Source organism: Narcine bancroftii, chromosome 5 (assembly GCF_036971445.1).
Source record: "Narcine bancroftii isolate sNarBan1 chromosome 5, sNarBan1.hap1, whole genome shotgun sequence".
Lineage (NCBI taxonomy): Eukaryota > Metazoa > Chordata > Chondrichthyes > Torpediniformes > Narcinidae > Narcine > Narcine bancroftii.
In genome coordinates this window covers 4,678,589-4,698,412 of record NC_091473.1, presented here as the reverse complement: position 1 = coordinate 4,698,412, position 19,824 = coordinate 4,678,589, and the positions used below count along the sequence as shown (strand labels likewise).

The 19,824-nt window shown below is 37.3% G+C and overlaps 1 protein-coding gene across 8 annotated transcripts in view; it reads right to left on the bottom strand.

Moving 5' to 3' along the window:
* Positions 1–19,824, bottom strand: part of twf2 (twinfilin-2) — a 168,235-nt gene continuing 148,411 nt past the window's right edge. For all 8 annotated transcript variants that reach the window (XM_069936581.1, XM_069936583.1, XM_069936578.1 and 5 more), the window contains 4 exons: positions 13,432–13,557; positions 7,895–8,045; positions 6,904–7,025; positions 1–2,423 (listed from right to left, as the gene is read on the bottom strand). In XM_069936581.1, coding sequence (XP_069792682.1) covers positions 2,250–2,423; positions 6,904–7,025; positions 7,895–8,045; positions 13,432–13,557 — 573 coding nt within the window. In that variant the 3' untranslated portion in view covers positions 1–2,249. The remainder of the gene's footprint in view (positions 2,424–6,903; positions 7,026–7,894; positions 8,046–13,431; positions 13,558–19,824) is intronic.

Here is a 19,824-nt window from a genome sequence, read left to right as displayed (position 1 = left end):
TTCCATGTTTCCAATCTAATATCTTTTAATATTCGGATTCTGATTGGAAATGCACATTTACTTTTCATGAACTAGTCTCTGTTCTACAAAGTACTCTATCCATGGCTCTTGTATCATACAGAAGACTTGTTTCGTATAGATCTTACACTTACAGACAACATTCATGGCCTCATAATGACTTAAAGTCCTTCACAGTTAATCTATTTTAGGCATAAATTTTAGCCTATGGGAAGAAAAAGAAATGTATTTTTATAGCGGCGTTCACATCTTCAGGGAGTCCTGAAGAGTTTAATTACCAATTAAGTATTTTGAAGGGTAATTAATCATTGTTCAAGTAGGAAACAGCCATATGCCAAGAACAATGTGATAGTGGTCAGTTTACCCAATCTTTTGGTGTTGACTGAGTGAAAAACATCTCCTGGACATTGGGTTTCGCTCTCCTGCTGTTTTTAGGATCTTTTGCATCCACCTGAGAGAGTAGATGGGGTCTTGTTTATTTTCTTTAAAAGATAGGACCTCTGCGGCATTGTATTTCCTCATTACTGTGCTGGTGTGTCACCTTTCATGCTGCTGAAGTGGATCCTGAACAGAACTTTCTGAATCAGAAGCAAGCGCTAGACATCTCGTCTTGAAGACTTTCTAATGGATCCAAGGGTTGTTTCTCAATGACTCTGAGGATACTGCAAGGATGGGATGGATTACTGGCTGAAATACAAATCTATTGTTTTCTTCAAAATAAATTATTATATTTTGTGATAATCTGTCATTCTATGCTCCCAACAAGAGTGGAGGTAATGCAAAATTAGGCAACTTTTCCAAAACACCCATTTGTTCTTGAAAGTGACACACCGCAAAAGAATTAAGCATTCTCCGTCCCTGTGAAGGAGTTGATCATTGTGAGATCACTATCGACAAGGCCACTGATTGTACACCAGCAATTAAGCAGATATTTAAATAATGAGACACATACTCTCTCTGTACGTTAACACCTAAGTAGATATTTTGCCTTCAGAAATCATTGACATTACAAATTTAGAAAAATGATGTGATTTAAACAAGTTAAAATTAATTTATTATCTTTCAGAAATGATCAAAATTCTACACTGAGGAAATGCCAGTGAAAGGTGCAGAGTAAAACCTCTCTAAGTGTCTACCTTGTCATTGTTACCCACATTCATCTCTGGATCTCCTTGAATCAGTTGTAAACATGCCATGGTTTTAGTCCCACAGACTCCAGCTGTAAATTGAGACACGTCCTGTTTACAGGCTAAATGTATTGTGTGAATGGACTGACAATACAGGAACTTGCACTCCTTCAACAAAAGCGACAGCATTCTGAGTCAGGAATTATGTTTGAATTGGATTCAGATGAACATTATGATCCAATTTCTCAATCTCCTTGTGTGGAGAACACTAATTATGTACAAAAAGTTAGTAAGGACAATAAGCCAAACTGGCCTAAACTGGGGACCTGTCCCTTCAAAAATAAATCAGGAAGTCATGTTTCAAAGTAATCATAACTTACATGTACCAAGTTGAATAGTAATATGGAGCTGAGAACAGCGAAATAGGCAGACATTTAAACGAAATGTCTTCTAGTCATGGACCCATTTTCCATGGTTGACTATTATAGTTTCTATCTTCTAACTCCCTCACAATCTGCTGGAAGAGTTAATTCTCTGTGGTGAGTGAAGGAGTTTATGAATTCACTCTGTGTCATTTTGGTGCAGGCCTAAAATCTGAGCTCTGTGGCAGTATGTCCTTGGGCTTAATGATCTAGTGATTGCCTGCACACCAACTTTATAAAACCAGATAATGAATTCCCATATTTTTAAAGTTTACAAATCTGAGTATGGTGCATACAATCAGATAATGCGATTTTGATAACAGTTCTGAATATGGATAGCGTGTAGTGCTGGCAATGCAATCGTAAAGCATTTGGAAATGGATACAATTAACCGATCCAGATTCCAAGTACAAGAAGGATAATGGACGGTTTGTGTTATTGTTCATTTGTCTTGAATGTACACAAATGTTATAAAATGGTGCTAATTATTTTTTGTTTTGCAGAATGATGACAATGACCCTCATTGTAGAGAAAACTTTCCCCCAGCTGTCAACAAATGGTTTAAAAAAATCAAAGATGCTTATTGTATTTTAGAAGAAACAGATAAAGGTTTAGAGGTTTAACTGATGCAAGTTAATATTCTACTATAATTTTTAGAAAGTCCCTTAGTCCTGGCTGCGTTTTAAAAGTCCCCTCCATTTTCTGCCTCACCAGTTGCTTTAATGATTCGTTTCTGTCCACGTTTTCCCGCCGGGCCTTTAGGCTTTGCAAAGGCTTGTTTGAAGGCATGCTGTTTCGGATGGACTTCTTCGTAAAGGAAGTCTGGCGTTAGCTCTTCACCATTATCTATCTCAATCTGAAAAATAATTATTCACAGTTGAACATCAACACAGTTTGAAATAACAAAAATACAGGCTGAACATCATCGCTTCAAATGACAACCGTATCTTGATGTTCGAATGGTGGGTTAAAATCCACAAGTACTCACCCAAAGGTTACGTTTGGCATGAGGCCTGTGTTATGAGATTTGGAGGGCTAAAACTAGTCTCCATCTGCAATTTTTGAAATTCTGTTTTCAGAACGAGATATTGCTGGCAAATTCTACATTTTTAAAATTTAAATTTAGATATACAGGTAGTCCCTGACTTAAGACCGTAATGGGGTCTGCAGGATTGGTTGTAATTTGGGTTGGTCGTAAATTGGGGAATGGGACTTCAAACTGCCGGCGGGGAACGGGAACAACTGTATACAGTACTTTTAATGTAAAATATATACACGTACAGTAGTTTTAATAAAGACTTTTTAAAAATTTGGTTGTATGCGCAGGTGGACTTAACTCACATAGGTCAGAAGTCAAGGACTATCTGTACAGAACTGTAACAGGTCATTTTGGCCCAAGAGCCCATACTGGCCAATTTATACCCCATTAATCTACATCCCTGGTATGTTTTGAACGGTGGGAGGAAACTGGAGACCCTAGAGAAAACCCACGCAGAGACGGAGAACATACAAACTCCTTCAGACAATGTGGGACTCGAACCCCAGTCTGGTCCTAATCGCTGGCACTGACCACCACGCCAACCTTGTCACCATTATGGAGACCAGATTTTAAAACATTTTTGAAATTCCAGATTAGTTATTAGAACACAATAAACCATATCCATGCCACTGTGAACTCTCACACTGGATTGTTAGTGCAGGCCTCTGGATTCATGGTGTGACAATTTAACAACTGCACAAAAGTCCCACCTTCTGGTCCACCAGGTACCTTATTCAACACATCCACTACTAGGCATACCTACTACACACCTCTTCCCTGTCAGCATTCGCTTTGCAACTTCTTGGTCCACTCATCCATTTCCACTAACCACCCACCTCCTTCTAGCCTTGCAAACCACAAGCGATGCAATACTTGTCCTTTCCCACCATCCATGAATTCAGTCTTCCCAGCAATCCAGTTTCACTTCTTCCAATCTAATGAACTGCATTTGATGTTCTCAATGTGGCCTCTACACTGGAGAAACTAAACACAGAAATTGGGTGATGGATACATAGGGGACTGTATTTGATGGAGCAAAAAGCAAGGTGCTGGAGGAGCTCAATGTGTCAGGCAGCTATCTATGAAGGCAGAAGGATGGTCCATATTTCTGGAAGCATCTTAGTTCAGTTCACAGGGAACAATGAGGTTCCCTTTACCTGCCATTCTAATTCTCTACCCCACTCCCTCTCTGACCTGTTAGTGCGAAGCCTCCTGTACTGTTACAATAAGGCCCAATGCAAGTTTGAGGAACAGCGCTTCATCATCTATGGCACATTGTGTCATCCAGTTACAAAGGTGATGGTCTAGCTTTGTCCTCTTCACAAACATCACTGGTTACAACTTAATTAGTCTACTCTCAATCATTATGATATGATGGAAGGTATGGAATCAAGTGGGACTTATTTACAAAAAACACCTGGCCTATTTTCCCAGGTTTCCATCAAGTCCATGATCCACACATAGAGAAAAGAGGCAAGAGAGTGGTTATCTTTGATAATCCAAGTATGACATCAAATAACCTTGGTACAACTAAAATCAATGAAAAGGAAAAATTCTAATTTTCGAGGGATATTGGGGAATCTGATTCAGAAGAGAGAGCAACGTGGAGCAAATGAGGTACTTGAGGAGTATAAAAAAATGCAAGAAATACATCAAGAAATAAATCAGGAAGGCTAAAAGAAGACAGGTTGCTTTGACAGATAATATGAAGGAAACTCCTAAAGGTTTCTACAGACATATTAAGAGCAAAAGGACAAAATTGGTCCCCTTGAAAATCAAAGTGGTCGGCTTTGTATGGAGCCAAAAGAGATGGGGGAAGATCTTAAACATTTTCTTTCACCAGTATTCACTCAGGAAACAGGCACAGAGTCGTGGGAAGAAAGGAAAACAAGCAGTGAGGCCATGGAACCTACACAGATTAAAGAGGAGGAAATGCTTAAAGCAGATAAGGTTGGCCAAATCCCCAGGGCCTGACAAGATATTCCCTCGGATCTTGAGGGAGGCTGGTGCAGAAATTGCAGGGGCTCTGGCAGAAATATTTAAAATGTCCTTAGCCACAGGTGTGATTCCAGAGGATTGGAGGGTAGCTCACGTTGTTCCATTGCTTAAAAAAGGCTCCAAAATTAACCCTGATAATTATAGGCCAGTGAGCCTGACATGGAAGATGTTTTAAGAAAGTCGATGTTCAATTATTTAGATAGCTAAGAACTGATTAGGGATAGTCAACATGGATTTGTGCATGGTAGGTTTTGTTTAACCAGTCTTATAGAGTTTTTCGGGGGAGGTAACCAGGAAAGCTGATGAAGAAAAGGCTGAATTGAGAAAGGCAGTCTGCATGGACTTTAGTAAGGCCTTTGACAAGGCCCCGCATGGGAGGTTAGACAGGAAGGTTCAGACATTAGGTACTCATGGTGAAATAGTGAACTGGATTCGATAATGGCTGGACAGGAGAAGCCAGAGTGTAATGATGGAAGATTGCTTCTTCGATTGTAGGCCTGTGACTAGTGGTGTTCCTCAGGGATTGTTCTGGGACCATTGTTGCTTGTCATCCATGTCATTGATCTGGATGATAATGTGGTAAATTGGATCAGCAAGTTTGCAGATGACTCTAAGATTGGAGACGTTGTGGACAATGAAGCAGGTTTTCAAAGTTTGCAGAGGGATCTGGACCAGCTGGAAAAATGGTCTGAAAAATGGCAGATGAGATCAATGCAGACAAGAGTGAGATGTTGCATTTTTGGAAGGATAAACCAAGAAAGGACATACATAGTAAATGGTAGGACACTGAGGACTGTGGTAGAACAGAAGGATCTGGGAATACAGACAACACAATTCCCTGAAAGTGGACTCACAGATGGACAAGGTTGTAAAGAGAGCTTTTGGCATATTGGCCTTCATAAATCAAAGTATTGAGTACAGGAGTTGAGCTGTCATGTTAAAGTTGTACAAGACATTGGTGAAGTCAAATTTTGGAGTATTATGCGCAGTTTTGGTCACCTAACTACTGGAAAGATATCAATAAGAGGGCAGAGAAGATTTACTAGAAGATTGCCTGGACTTCAGGAACTGAGTTACAGGGAAGGGTTAAACAAATTAGGACTTTATATCCTGGAGAGTAGAATGAGGGATAGAGGTATTTAAAATTATGAGGGGGATAGACAGAGAAAACGTAGATAGGTTTTTTCCACTGACGTTAGGTGAGATACAAACCAGAGGATATGGGGGGTTAAGGGTGAAAGGGGAACATTTAGGGGGAACATGAGGGGGAAAATCTTCACACAGAGATTGGTGGAGGTGTGGAATGAGCTTCCAGCTGAAGTGGTGAATGTGGGCTCAATTTTAACATTTAAGAAAAATCTGGAGAGGTAGATGGATGAGAGAGGTATGGAGGGCTATGAGCTGGGTGCAGGTCAGTGGGATGAGGAAAAAAAAATGGTTAATCACAGACTAGAGGGGCCAAAGTGGCCTGCTTCTGTGCTGTAATTGTTCTATGGTTCTAATCATACTTCACAGAAATAAAGAAGCTTGTGGCTGTTGGATGCCAATCATCCAAACCTTAGGCTCAGAGTTGTGCCTGAACCTCAACTATCTTCAGATGCTTTGAAAGACACACTCCACACTTCTATGCAGACAGATCTGTACAAAATTCAAGCATGGGATGGTAAGTGACGAGCAACATTTATGCAGCAAAATTGCCAAGGAATGACCATCTCCAATATGTAAGAGTCTAACCACCTACCCTTGACATCTAATGGCACTACCAATGTTGAGTCCCAACCATTAACATCCTGGAGACCACTACAACTGGACCAGCTATTTTCCCATCTTTGCTGGGCCTAAATCCTGGCTTTCCCCACCCAACAACACTGCACCTTCACCAAAAGACCTGCAACTGTTCAAGAAGTTGGTTCAACACCATCTTCTCAAGGACAACCTGCCAGCGGTGTCTAATTGCTGAAAATATAGGTACCTTAACATGTTACAAAGAGTTAGTGAAAGTTATATCTAAATGGTACACAACCATTATTTCAAGCTTTATTGTGCTCATTATCTTCATGGCGTCTTTGCTAACTCGCTTAAATAGTTATTAGGTTAAAAAGAAATAGCAGACCCAACTTTCTGAAGTAGACATAATTCTTGCATTATAATCTACAATTCATCTCAGCTCGCCTGTTATAGATTTCTATTGAATAAACAGAAATAAAGACAGGCCCATAAACTTCCACTCAAGTAGAAGAAAGTTCTGATTAGAGTTTATCAACTCACTATGTCCTATTGAATAGCTTTCACAGAATACCTTTTTGACAACTTTCAGTTGTAGTTGCTGTTCGACCACATCCAATAGAGGGCCCTTACAGCTGGAATAGAGCATTCGATCTTTAATACCACATTTGTACCCTGGCATAGAGTAGATAAATACTGTGGAAAGAAAGTAATAATTTCAGCATATTTAGCCAATTTACAGATGTGTAGGAGCTTGGAGCTGTTCCATTTCTAATCATCTATAATTCACTAACAGAACATCTGTTGCTTTGTATATGCTTTTATTTGACCCTCTCTTTGCATTTATTGGAGATGTTTGCCACTGAGTCAAGAAAAAGAGCAGTCAGAGGCATTTGTAACAGAGGACAAATGGCAGTGGAATTGACACTGCAGGGGAGGAAAAAAAAGTTGTTAAGAAAGCTTAGTATTTAGGGGTCCAATTAAAATTGATCAGCAGTGAGGAACAGATTAACTGTATTAAATGTTGCATCATTTGAACATGGTTGTGGATCAACATGCAATGGATCTGCAGTAATTTATACATATACTTTGAAGCTTTTTATTGCAATAATTCATTACTATTTAAAAAAATACATTAAATGTACAAAAACATTTCTGAGCATAAAATTGAAGCTACAACATTGAGTTAAAAATTTGCCTGAAACACATGATGTTTAATCTATTGACTTAGTGCAGTGTGAATTGGGAGCAAAGCAGAAAAAAAGTGCAACTAAAGGTCTTTTATTTAAAGCAAGATTGTGGAGCTGACTTCATTTCCTGGTGCCCTTTTCATAATTGATTTTCCAAGTACAAAAGGAAAAAAAAATCTACATTGTTAATCTCTGGTTTACTTGCAAAATAGGAAATGTAAAAGGACTAAGCCTACAAAATGGGACACACCATGATTGAAGTGTTCAGCAGAACTGAAAGTTGTGGTTTGTGTTTGCAAGGCAGGAGATAAATAAAGAAGTCAATGAAATGGGTGCAAGTTCAATGGCTACATTCAGTTTAACACATGAACTTACCAACAGACTCTAGGTAGTCGCCTTCATGTGAGTGCTTGTAGAGGAAGAAATGATAGCGAGCAGCATTATTTGGGATCCTCTTTGGCAAGTCAAGTATGTCAGTGACATCAGTGTGGACCAAGTTAATGGTTTCCTTCTCTATGTCTAGTTTCTGAAGTGTGGAGAAAAAAATATAAAAAAAAGAGTTTTGCCATAAGCCAACATTTTTGGAAAAATATAATTTACAGAAAAATATCTTGTACAAAATACATCTGAGAGTCAAAACAGAGAGGACGAGTTGTAAAACAGGGAGATGTAGGAGTACAAGTACATAGTTCACTGAAACTGGCATAGACAGGGCTTGGAATATGACGCACCATCAAGTCACCTAGACACAGAAAGGATGGCATCGAGCTGAAAGATTTTTCACAATGTGGAATGAGCTGCCAGAGGAAGTGGAAGAGATGGGAAGAATAATATTTAAACAGGTTTATGGATAGGAAAAGGTTAAAAGGATATGGGCCAAACACATGCAATGGGACTGGCCTAGGCTGGAATAGATGTGTTTGGTCTGCAGGGACTGTTTATGTGCTGTAAACTTGATGAATTTAAACTTTGTTTCCTCTTTTTGCAACGGAATGATCATGAAATATCAGAATGACAAAGCACATTTGGCTAATAATGCCTGTTTCAGCTCAATCCCATTCCCAATCTCACTCAATCCCTGTAAAATCCTTCCTCAACTACAAGTGTATTTGTTGTTTGTTCACTCTGCCTTATGGAATACTTCACAGAAAAGGAATACAGTGAAAAACACCTATTATCTAGAATTCAAGCAACCAGCAATCTCAAGCAACCGGCAAAAAAACCGAGGAAAATAAATTAGTAAAAAGATGAAAAAACTAAGAATAAATAAAAATTTAAATATAAGTTTAAAATTGTGAAAGCAAATGTTCTCTGAATTAAGATGGGAGCGAATATTCAGCCAGCAAAGTACCTTGATCATGCTTTGCTCATAGAAGCTGTTTGAATAAAGTTGTGTGATATAGCAATGGCATCGGCCAGGCTGAAGGGCTGGTTGATACCGCTTGCCATTGAGGTGACTCCCTTAAAGTATCTCCTTATTCCTGCTGAGTACAAGTCGCCCCGGTCAGAGGCTTTATCTGTAAACTTGTGGGGGGGGGGGGGGGGGGGGTTGTTAATTATCTATAATGTTATTGTTCGTCATTCAGATGGCTCTGTGGAGGGGGAGGAATCTGAAGATGTGGTGATAGTTAAATGTTTTCAAAGAATGTGACTGAAAATAAAGTTAAATGTGTTAAGGTTTATAAAGTGGCCTCCATAATATTTAGGACAAAGACACGGTTTCCCTGTCCTTCACAGTTTTAAATTTGTAATCAAACAATTCAACTGTAATTAAAGTGCACATTCTAGATTTTATTGAATGTTATTTGTAAACATTTTGGTTTGACCATGCAGAAATTACAGCACTTTTTATACATAATCTCCCCATTTCAGGGCACCATACTGTTTGGGACATTGGCTTCACAGATGTTTGTGATTGCCTAGCTATGTTTAATTTCTTCATTGGTGCAGGTATAAGAGAGCTCGGCTTGCTTCTAAGCCTTTGATCACCTTTGGAGTCTGTAGTTGCCATTTTTCAACATGAGGACCAGATTGTGCCAATGAAAGTCAAAGAAGCCAATAATGAGGCTGAAAAACAAGAATAAAACATTGAGACGTCGCCCAAACCATAGGGTTGTCAAAATAACTATCTGGAATATCACTGAGAAGAAAGAGTGTAGTGGTGAGCTAAGTAATCGTAAAGGGACTGGAAGGCTTAGGAAGACTCCACTACTGATGACAGAAGAATTCTCAGCTGAATAAAAATCTCCAAATGCCTGTCTGAAACACTCTTCAGGAGGCAGGTGTGGATGTGCCAATGATGACCGTCTGCAGAAGGTTTCATGAACAGAAATACAGAGGCTGCTCTGCAAGATGCAAACCACTAGTTAGCCACAGAAACAGGATGGCCAGATTACAGTTTGCCAAAAAGTATTTAAAAGAGCCTGCAAAATTCTGGAAAAAGGTCTTATGGACAAATGAGACCAAGATTAATCTGTATCAGAGTGATGGCAAGAGGAAAGTGTGCAGGTGTAAGGAAACTGCCCAAGATCCAAAGCAGACTACCTCATCTGTGAAACTAGGTGGCGGGGGTGTTATGGCTTGGGCATGTATGGCTGCCACAGGTACAGGCGAATATATTTTCATTGATGATGTAACTGGTGATGTCAGTATCAAATTGAATTCTGAGGTATATAGAGACATCTCACCTGCTCAAGTTTGAGTCAATGCCTCCAAACTCATTGGATGGCGCCTCATTCTACAGCAAGACAATGATCCCAAACATACTGCTCAAGCAACAAAGGTGATTTTCAAAGCTTAAAAACTAGAAAAATTTTTGAATGGCCACGTCAGTCACCTGATCAAATCCAATTGAGCATGCCTTCCATATGTTGAAGAGAAAATGCAAGGAGACAAGCTCCCGAAACAAGCAGGAGGTGAAGATGGCTGCAGTAGAGGCTTGGCAGAGCATCACCAGAGGAGATACTCAGTGCCTGGTGATGTCTATGAACCACAGACTTCAAGCAGTCATTGTATGCAAGAGATGTGCAACAAAGTACTAAACATGACTACTTTAATATACATACCATTGCTATGTTCCAAATATTATGTTGGCCTGAAATGAGGAATCCATGTAGAAAAAGTACTGTAATTTCGACATGGTCAAACCAAAATGTAAACAAATAACCTTGAATAAAATGTGGAAAGTGCACTTTAATCACGTGAATTGTTTGATGACAAATTTAAAACTGTGGCATATGGAGGTGAATAAAAGAATAAAAGTGTCTTTGTCCCAAATGAGCACCTACCTCTCCCACTGTTTTTTCCTGCTCCTCTCGTTAACAGCACACTCTTGCAGTTCCCGATGAGTTTTAAACTGCTAATTAATTCTATTTCATCATTTTTAACACTTTGGATGTTATATATTTTACAGAATTCTAATATGAATGTAATATCACCATGAGTAACCAACTCTTGATGCTCTACCATTAGCTTTTTGATGGCATTACTTGTACATTTCAATTCAAATTTCTGGTCCAGTTCCTGCGCTATACTATTCTGTATGAAATTATTCTGAGTTAGAAATTCAAATTTAGTTTAAGAGATAATACTAAATAACAATTTTGAGCAGTATGGGGAAAGCTGCATTCTTGGAGCTACCATCTTTTTTTTTAAAAGCATGAAACAGTTTAAGTGGACATTTAAGAGCAAGACCACGCGGTTTTGCAGTAAAATCTAACATTCAGTAAACTCTCAGAAGTTTGGGCATCATTTGTGAAAAAGAAAATGTTTGATTTCAGGTAGGAAATCCTCTTTCCTCAGATGCTGCCTGACCTGCTCAGTGTTTGCAGCATTTTCTGGTTTCCAATTTCTGCCACATAAGTTTTGATTTTCAGCAGGCTTTGTTTCATTCTACCAGGTGACGCAGAGTGCATGTTTCACTTCTATGACAATACTAGGGTGCTAAGCAAATCCCGATGAAATATTTTTTACATCACATTTTGAAACACTGCTAATCATCACTACCTCTTTTAATTAATGCATGACATTCAGCTCTGATTTTAAGTCTCTCTTCTGGGAAATGAGAAAACTATACATGAAATTTTTATGATTGCATACTTTGTGGTAAAATAAGTTAAAATATTTATTGATATGAGAATAAGATAGTACAGCCATTATTACTGGTATAATGTATGGTCATTTCAGGACAAATATTTCAATTATGCTTCAGTTTCCAAATATTTTTAAAATTGCTTTGCAAAATTAGATTTAAACCAGGTGTCTTATTACTTGCATTAGTCACAGGCTCAAATATGAATTTTGGGCGCATATTGAAGATGTATTCACCAGTTTAAGAATCTTGTCCTATTTCCTCCGATAAGGGTCTTGGAAGTTCCAAGTCCCAAGCCTTTTAAATCTTATCGTGAAGTACTGGACATAATTTCAATAATCTATCATATATAATTCCAATTAATCCTTTCTGAGAAGGATTAAATTGTAAAATATTATCAACTAGATCTAGTGGATATACAGATGGAAAGTCAGTAATATGGTATTAAAAGAAATTTCTAATCTGTAAATATAAAAAAAAAATATTTGATAAGTCATATTTACTTTCCAGCTGTTCAAAAGACATTAAACAACCTTCCTTAAATTAATTTGCGTAAGAAATTATACCTTTGTTTTTCCATAAAGAGAAGGATTGATCAATTATTGATGGTTGAAAAAAAATTAGGAGAGATAGCACTAATTAAAACAAAGTTTTTTTTAAATAAAAAAATTTCCCTAATATGGAACCAGATTTGCAATATATGTTTGAGTATTGAATTAGATACATCCTTATTGATCTTGGAAAAACTAAATGGAAGAGAGGTTCCCAAAAAAGAGGCCACTGCTGTATAGATTTCAATTCTAAATCTCTCCATACTGGATGATCCAATTTATCAGAATAAAAAATCCAAAAGGTTAGATAACAAATATTAATAGCCCAGTAATAAAATCTAAAATTAGGTCGGGCCATACCTCCATCTTTTTTCAATTTTTTTGAAAATGAAATTAATTAATTCTAGAGTTTTTGTTCTTCCAAATAAAGGAAGAAACTTTTGAGTCAATATTATTTTGTGCTTCTCTACTGAATTTTCATTGCTCCATTATGATTTTAAAAACTAAAGAGTAACAAAAGCAAGATATTTTTCCATTCCTTTTGTGTGTCAGTTCAGACTGAACTGGTAGCACTCTTGCCCGAATCACAGTGCTGTGCATTTAAATCCTGTTCTATAGACTTAAGCAAGAATTTTGAGCTGATTCATCAGGGAGTGTCATCATTGGAAGTTTTGGATGGAACATCAGATCAAGGCTGCATTTCCTCCTTCATATGGAAGTAAAAGTATGTTATCATTTTCAAAAGCAGACCAATGCTGATTCCTCAGTCATCACAAGTAAAATAGATTAGCAGGCTTACATTGGAAATGTTGCATGTGGGAGTGCAAAAGGGCAGCCAAATTTCACACAGTACAACTAAGACGACAGTTCAGCATTTCATTGGCTTTGTGACATTCTGAAACCAGGGGAGCTGCTTATAAATCATTTCTGTAGAAACCACGAATCCTTTTTCCTTCATCTGGGGAAATTATTAGTCAATAGATTCTCATGACCTTCCTATGTGGAAGGAGGAATAGTGGTTTTATATTAGCACTCTGCTCTTTAAATATAGCAGAATCTTGAGCTGTTGTTCATCATCTTTATGAAGCGTCAGATCTGTTACAACACTCTGATAAAGTTAACCCAAGCAAAAGCATCATTACCCTATACTATATAGGGTCTGTTAGCACTATCCACCTATTTTGTTACATTCAAGACACAGTTCTACCATTAGCAAAATTAATTCAATCTACATTGATTAAAATTTAAGACATGAAAAGGGAATGACTTACCAGTTGGATGTAATTTATCTTCCTCTCTTTAAGTAAGAGAATAGCTGTAATGGCACTTTCCTGGATTGGAAACGCGATGCCTTGCATTGTCTGGTGTTTACTTTGGACGCTAATCTCGGTCTTTACCTACAGTGACCAAATAATAAATTAGTGCATAATCATATGAGAATTAAAGATAATAATTGAACAGGAACATAACTCACTCTACCCCAAGGACACAATTAGAATATATGACGAACGTACAAGAAATGCCTAATCTGGCTTTGCACGATGGTGAAATGTGCACATCATTCCATGGCAAATTATGCAAAATTCATTAAGGAATTTAGGGGCTTAATTTGATCACCCTTAAAAATACCCTTGGGTTCTCAAGGAGGATTAATCTGCTGGGAATGAAAACTGTATGTTAACTTTATCTTGCTTGTTCATGGTCATTATTGAAGACACTAGTCAGCATTAATTATGACGTGCACTGGATGATCATTTCAGCAGGGAGCCAAAAGGGTAGCTCGTTCTGACTGAAACTAGTCTGCAGTAATTAATTCCAGTTTACAACTCCTAATGAGGAAGTGTGTTGTAGCTGATGGTCATTCTACTACTGAATCTGGCCCAGGAAATGATGAAGAATGGCACAAGGAGAAAGAAAGGTCCAAGATTTTTATGAGATGCTGCAATTGAAGTCTTAACGCAGTAAAAGTGAAACATGTCTGATGGTTTAATGTCACAGTTTCGAGTGCAGCATTAGCAACATATACCAAGGCTCAGTGTTGCTGTAGAAGCTGACAGCACTATCTTCCATGTTATCGAGAGCTCCAGATTCATATGTTGAAAGGTATCTTTTAGCAGTCTATCCTCCATATGTTAAAAGGATTGCTGAAATGGTGCTTGGAAATCACAAGAGAATCCAAGGCTTGACAAAACATTGCATTCATTCTGCAATTCCATCTGTACCCTTGCCGTGGTCTATCAGTCCAGCTGGCTTCTTTCAATGCTAAGACGGTGCTGTTTGGTGCAAAGCATTACCAGCTCACAGGTCTACTACCAAAAAAAGACATTCGCCTGTTGAAAATTATTAGCCTTTCAATGCCAATGCTGCAGTCAAAGAAACAGCACTGAAATGGAGCACAAGGATCTTGGTACTATATTTTGCCGTGGGTTGAGCTCAGCCTCCAGACCTCATATCCACACCACACCATTCCCAAGAACGTGCCTACATTTAGACCTGCAACATTGTGCAAATCCAGCCTCGCTGCTCAGGGTCAAATTTTCGATTGATACCATTCCTATGCAGTGGCTTTAGCCACTTTCTCCACCTCAAAGGTGCTATGTAAATGGAACTTCCTATTGAAGGATAGGCAAAGTCATGTGGAAGTCAGACACTAAGTGCATGCAGAACCATGATTATCTGACTTCCGTTTGTAACTTTGCATGATTTTATTAGTTTGATTGGAGATGTTCATTTTATGGTACTTTTATCTTGCACTGCTTCCAAACAGATAGGATAGTAAACATCTAGTGTTATCTATACATCCAAGTGATGCCTCAATTCAAAAATTAACATCCTTGCTTTCAAGTATCTCAATCCTCACAGTAATATCCATGAGTCCTATATCTCTTTGAGATCGATACATCTCCATGTCTTGCCCATTCAACATCTCCAATGAAGAATTGGCATACAGTTAATGTGCACAAGTTCTTTCAGGTCTGCCTTTTCTTTCTCAAGCTGCTTGATGGATAGTGGGAGAGCTGATCTCAAGATTGTGAGGTTGTGCAGGATGCAGACCACTGTGATCTTCCTGGAGTTGGTTATAACAACAAAAACATTTTTTTTGTAACCCAGCTGACATGTATCAATATACCTACAAGCTAAAACTTGATGCTCATTTACTTTTTGAACCTTCTAATGAGCTCCGGTCAGAGCTGCCATTATTACCCAATTACAATGACACTTTGAATCATGTGGTTCCATCTGCACGCACTACAAACATGAGTTGTTGTTTCTGTTGCTGCTAGAGTTTTCATAGTCGCTGCATTTGTCAAATTTTCTGGTGTTTTAGCTACAATATTGTGGTAATTAGTATTTGTAAATATATTTACACTGTATGATATTGTAATTTACAGGTGTAATTTTAATTTTGTTAATTGTTTCTATCTCACTGCTATTGCCATTACATTCAGCGATATATGGGAATTATGACTTATAATTAACATTAGTACAAAAAAATTACTAAGGATTCTGTATGGTCTGGTACAGGAGGAGGTCCATGGTGGAGGAGGGGGGGCTGGGTGGGGGGGGGGGAGGAGGGCTGAGTGACACGATGAGTTACTGCACTGGGTGACAACAACCCTAATGATGTCACTGATAAGAGATAAGCATGAGTGAATACTTTAAAGGCAAATAACCACCATCAACAAAGAGGAAGTTGTTTTTTTTTGCAAAAATAATCAAAACCCATATGCAAACATGCACAATATAACACGCAGCAGCTGTTTGCTTTCTAGAAAACGTAAAGAAATGCCAACTAAATAGTTTACATCAGATCCATGTATTATTTTAAAAGCAAGTTTTTACCTGTTTGGTACAAATTTGAATTATATGGAATTGCTATAGTTGGCCACATTATATACACAAAAATCCAAACATGAAACACCAATATAAAAATAGGAGTTCCTGTAGCGAATGAGATGAGGTCAACAGAGCCTTGCTTGTTGCCAGAAAAATTAATGCTTCTCCTAATGTTAATGATTATGGAATGCTCACAAATTTATTGATCGAATTCAAAAATAGGTACTTTCTATTCTAATATAAAAATTTGTTTTGAATTGCTAGTGCAACGGACGACAGCAACCAACTGATTCAATAATCTGATCAAAAATTGGCAACCAGCTACCCTGTCAAGACTATGACAAATCGGTCAAAGGATGAAACAATTTTTGTTTTAAAAAGATTAGGGCTAAATGCTGAATGTTTCATTGTTTGGTGAAAATACATTCTTGTCATGTGATGCTCCCGAAGCTTGTGCACACTTTCTAAGTTGAATATCTACCCTGTTGGAGAGGTCTTTTAGGATAGGGACATTAAAATGATGTCAACTGGGTACAAAATAGTGGAGCCATTTTGAAGACCCACACTTATAACTGATCTCTAGGACATTATCAGGCTGCTATTTGCAGGACATACAAATTGGTTACTGTAGTTTTCCAAATTCTAATTGCGACTATTACAGGGTATTTGACTGAGCAATGTATTAAGGATGTGAAAAGTACAAGATTTTTTAAATATTCAGTGAAATTTAGCAGATGTTCTGTAACATCATATAATCCTTCCAAGGCCAAGATTTAAATTGAATTCCTACAGTTGATTTTTTTAAAAAATAGGCTGGTATACTACCTTGACCAGGGATAAATCAAAATGGAATACTGAACTGCAGATTATTGGCTTGCCAAACAGATGAGGAAATATAAGGGATGGAGAGGAAAGCAGATGATCTGTTTGAGTTACCTCTCCATGGCACTAGAGGGCATCATTTTTAAAAGTAATGAGCTTCCTGTGATGATGATGCTGATTAGATGAGAGTTTGTCATACACACAAGTATAAACTATAAATGCACTGAATTTTTTCTTGCTTACTGCAGCTATGTGGATATAGAAAATACATCAATACAGTAAACATCAAGTATAAATTAAATTACCATACTAGAGAAAAAGTAGACAAATATTTACAGTTTCAGTCAGTGCAAAAACGTGATGTTACAAGAATGGAGACAGATCTTTGGTCCTGGGGTAGTATGGGAAGATTCAAGAGCCTGATAGTTGTTGAGGGAAAAAAAAAACTGAATGAACCAAGAAGTGTCAGTTTCAGCTTCCTGTACCTTCAGCCTAAAGTTGGAAGCAAGAAGAGATTGTGACCAGGGTGATGGGGATCTTTACAGTGTTGGGTGCTTTGTTGAGGCAGCAGCTCACGTCGAGATCTTCAATGGTCGGGGGGAGTGGTCAGTGTCCATGATGGCCAAGCTTGCACTTTCTGCAGCCTTCTGCATTCCTGAGCACTCAATTTTCAATTCAGGCCGTGATGCAACCAGTGAGTACAGTTTCCATAGTACACCTGTAGGACTTTAATAAATTACTCAACAACACGCTGACCCTCTTCAGACTCCTTAGAAAGAACTACGTCTTCTTCATGAGAATAGAAATTTTTAAAATAGTTTTCTCATTAGCAGCTTTGCAAAGACCATTCTCACTGCCTGGAGCAATTAATTGATTCAGAAAGGCTCTGTATTAATATCTGATTTAGAAGGTGCTGTTTATAAAGATAGATCAACTCCTTGATGCTTGATACCAGCATTAGCAGTTGGTGGTGAGAAAGAGGAGAATTATCTAAATAAGGACAGCTGAGCTGAAAGTTAATAATCCAAACTTGCTTACATTTGGGAATAAGGAATTTATACAAAACTTTACAAAAATGAGTTGTGTTTAGTTTAGGTTGTGTTAAGTAGGGAAAAACAATGCCTAATTCAAAGCACAATTTTAATTTTCCTACTCTAGTTACTTTCTGCTTTGTTCCTTCATTAAAAAAATCTTATCTTTATGCACTTGGATAATTCAATTAAATGTGATATTATTTAGACTATCAAGGAATATGCAAAGAACACTGGGCAGGAGATCTGGCCTTTTATCCAAATTATTATAAGATGCAGATTCACTAAAATTCAAGTCAGATTATAGTTAAAGTTAAAAAATGTCTTTCACTGGTCAAAAAGAATAATGTTTCTAATATTTTTTACTTGTTAGTATGCAATTCAGTCCTCTTTAATTATCAGGAGTGCTTAAGAGCTCTTCATTTTGAAAGTGTAGGTAATGAACAGGTAAAACAACAGAAACATACATGAAGAACTGAAGGCCTACCATAGCACTGCTAGATTCCTGAAAGCATGTGGAAGAGGCAGAAAAATGCAGCAGAAAGTGAAAAAAGATCTGCAATAATCAGGCACAAAAAACCTTATAGTTGTGTTAGTTGCATCTACTGCAATAATTAGCAAAATCCACTGATTAAGTGGGAATAACGTTCCTGTCACCTGATCTTGTTTTCAGTTTGAAGTGAATCTAAACCAGCAATCTTTCCATTCATAAAGTCAAGTTGAAACAAGATTATATGACTTTGAACATTACTTCTTAAGATAGAAGATATTTTGAAACAGATTACATACTTTAAAAAAATCATTCATATGTCAAGGGAGGCTTACTTGACCATCTCGTTGGTGAACTTTGTTTCAACATGATTTTGTAATTTTCAAAACATTAACTTCAGAGGTTAATAAAATAGATCACAACAATGAACTCCAAATGGATGAAATTAATTTCTGAATTCACAGACTCTGTTCTATCTGTTTTAATGAACATTTTTCAATACATGATCAGATATTTACTTACAAACAAATATATACAAAGCCAGAAGCTGAAAAATAAAAATCCATTATCTGATTGTAATTAGTTAGAGGTAAGGTCATTGTGTCGTGTCGTAGTTTCTGGAGGTTAAATTTCTGTTAGTTTTAGAATTCTAAAAAATTCTTTCCTGTTCTCATTAATGTACCCTCTTTTATTCCAATTCTCAGAAATTCTGAATGAGAAAATACTAAATACTGTTGCAACAAGTTTTGCTAATTGAATATAATTTTGAAATACATGATGGTGACATCTTGTTATAGGCTGAACATTGCAATCAAGCCATTCGATTTGAAGTGAAATTTAACATTCTACTATGCCTTTATCAAAAAAAAACCAAAATGGTAAAAAATAATTTAATTTAATGTAGTTTATTGTGTACAAACAATTGTAGATGTGGCCAGGTTGTAGGTGGAAAAAAGTGCACATTTGTTAAGAACACGTACACACTACACATGATGTTCTACATATACAAATATATATAAAAAACAAAGCTGATGGGCAAATGGTACCATGTCAAAGTAAAAACTGGTGCCATTCTGATAAATATTCAACAGTCAATTATTGCACCTCTTCAACTATTCCATTCAGATGCAATGAAATACAGACAAACCGACTGCAAACAAAAAGCCAATTTTCAAAATTCCAACATCTTTGAAAATGCGCAACAACCTGACAACGATAGTCTCAGAAACTTCAATGAAAATGGAATGTCAATTATGAAATTTCCTGAGAAAGTCAAGAAGGAAGTTGAGAATGGGTGGAAAGAATCACAGAAATGCAAAAATGAATCGTTAAAGATCTCAAAATTTTTTTGTCAAATAATAATTTGGATATTTAATTTTATGTTATAAAAGCATTTTTGTCAAGGGAATTTTTTTCCCCACACCCTTATTCATCTGAATATGTAACTTAAAAAAAAGATTGGATGGATGTTGTTCAATGAAATT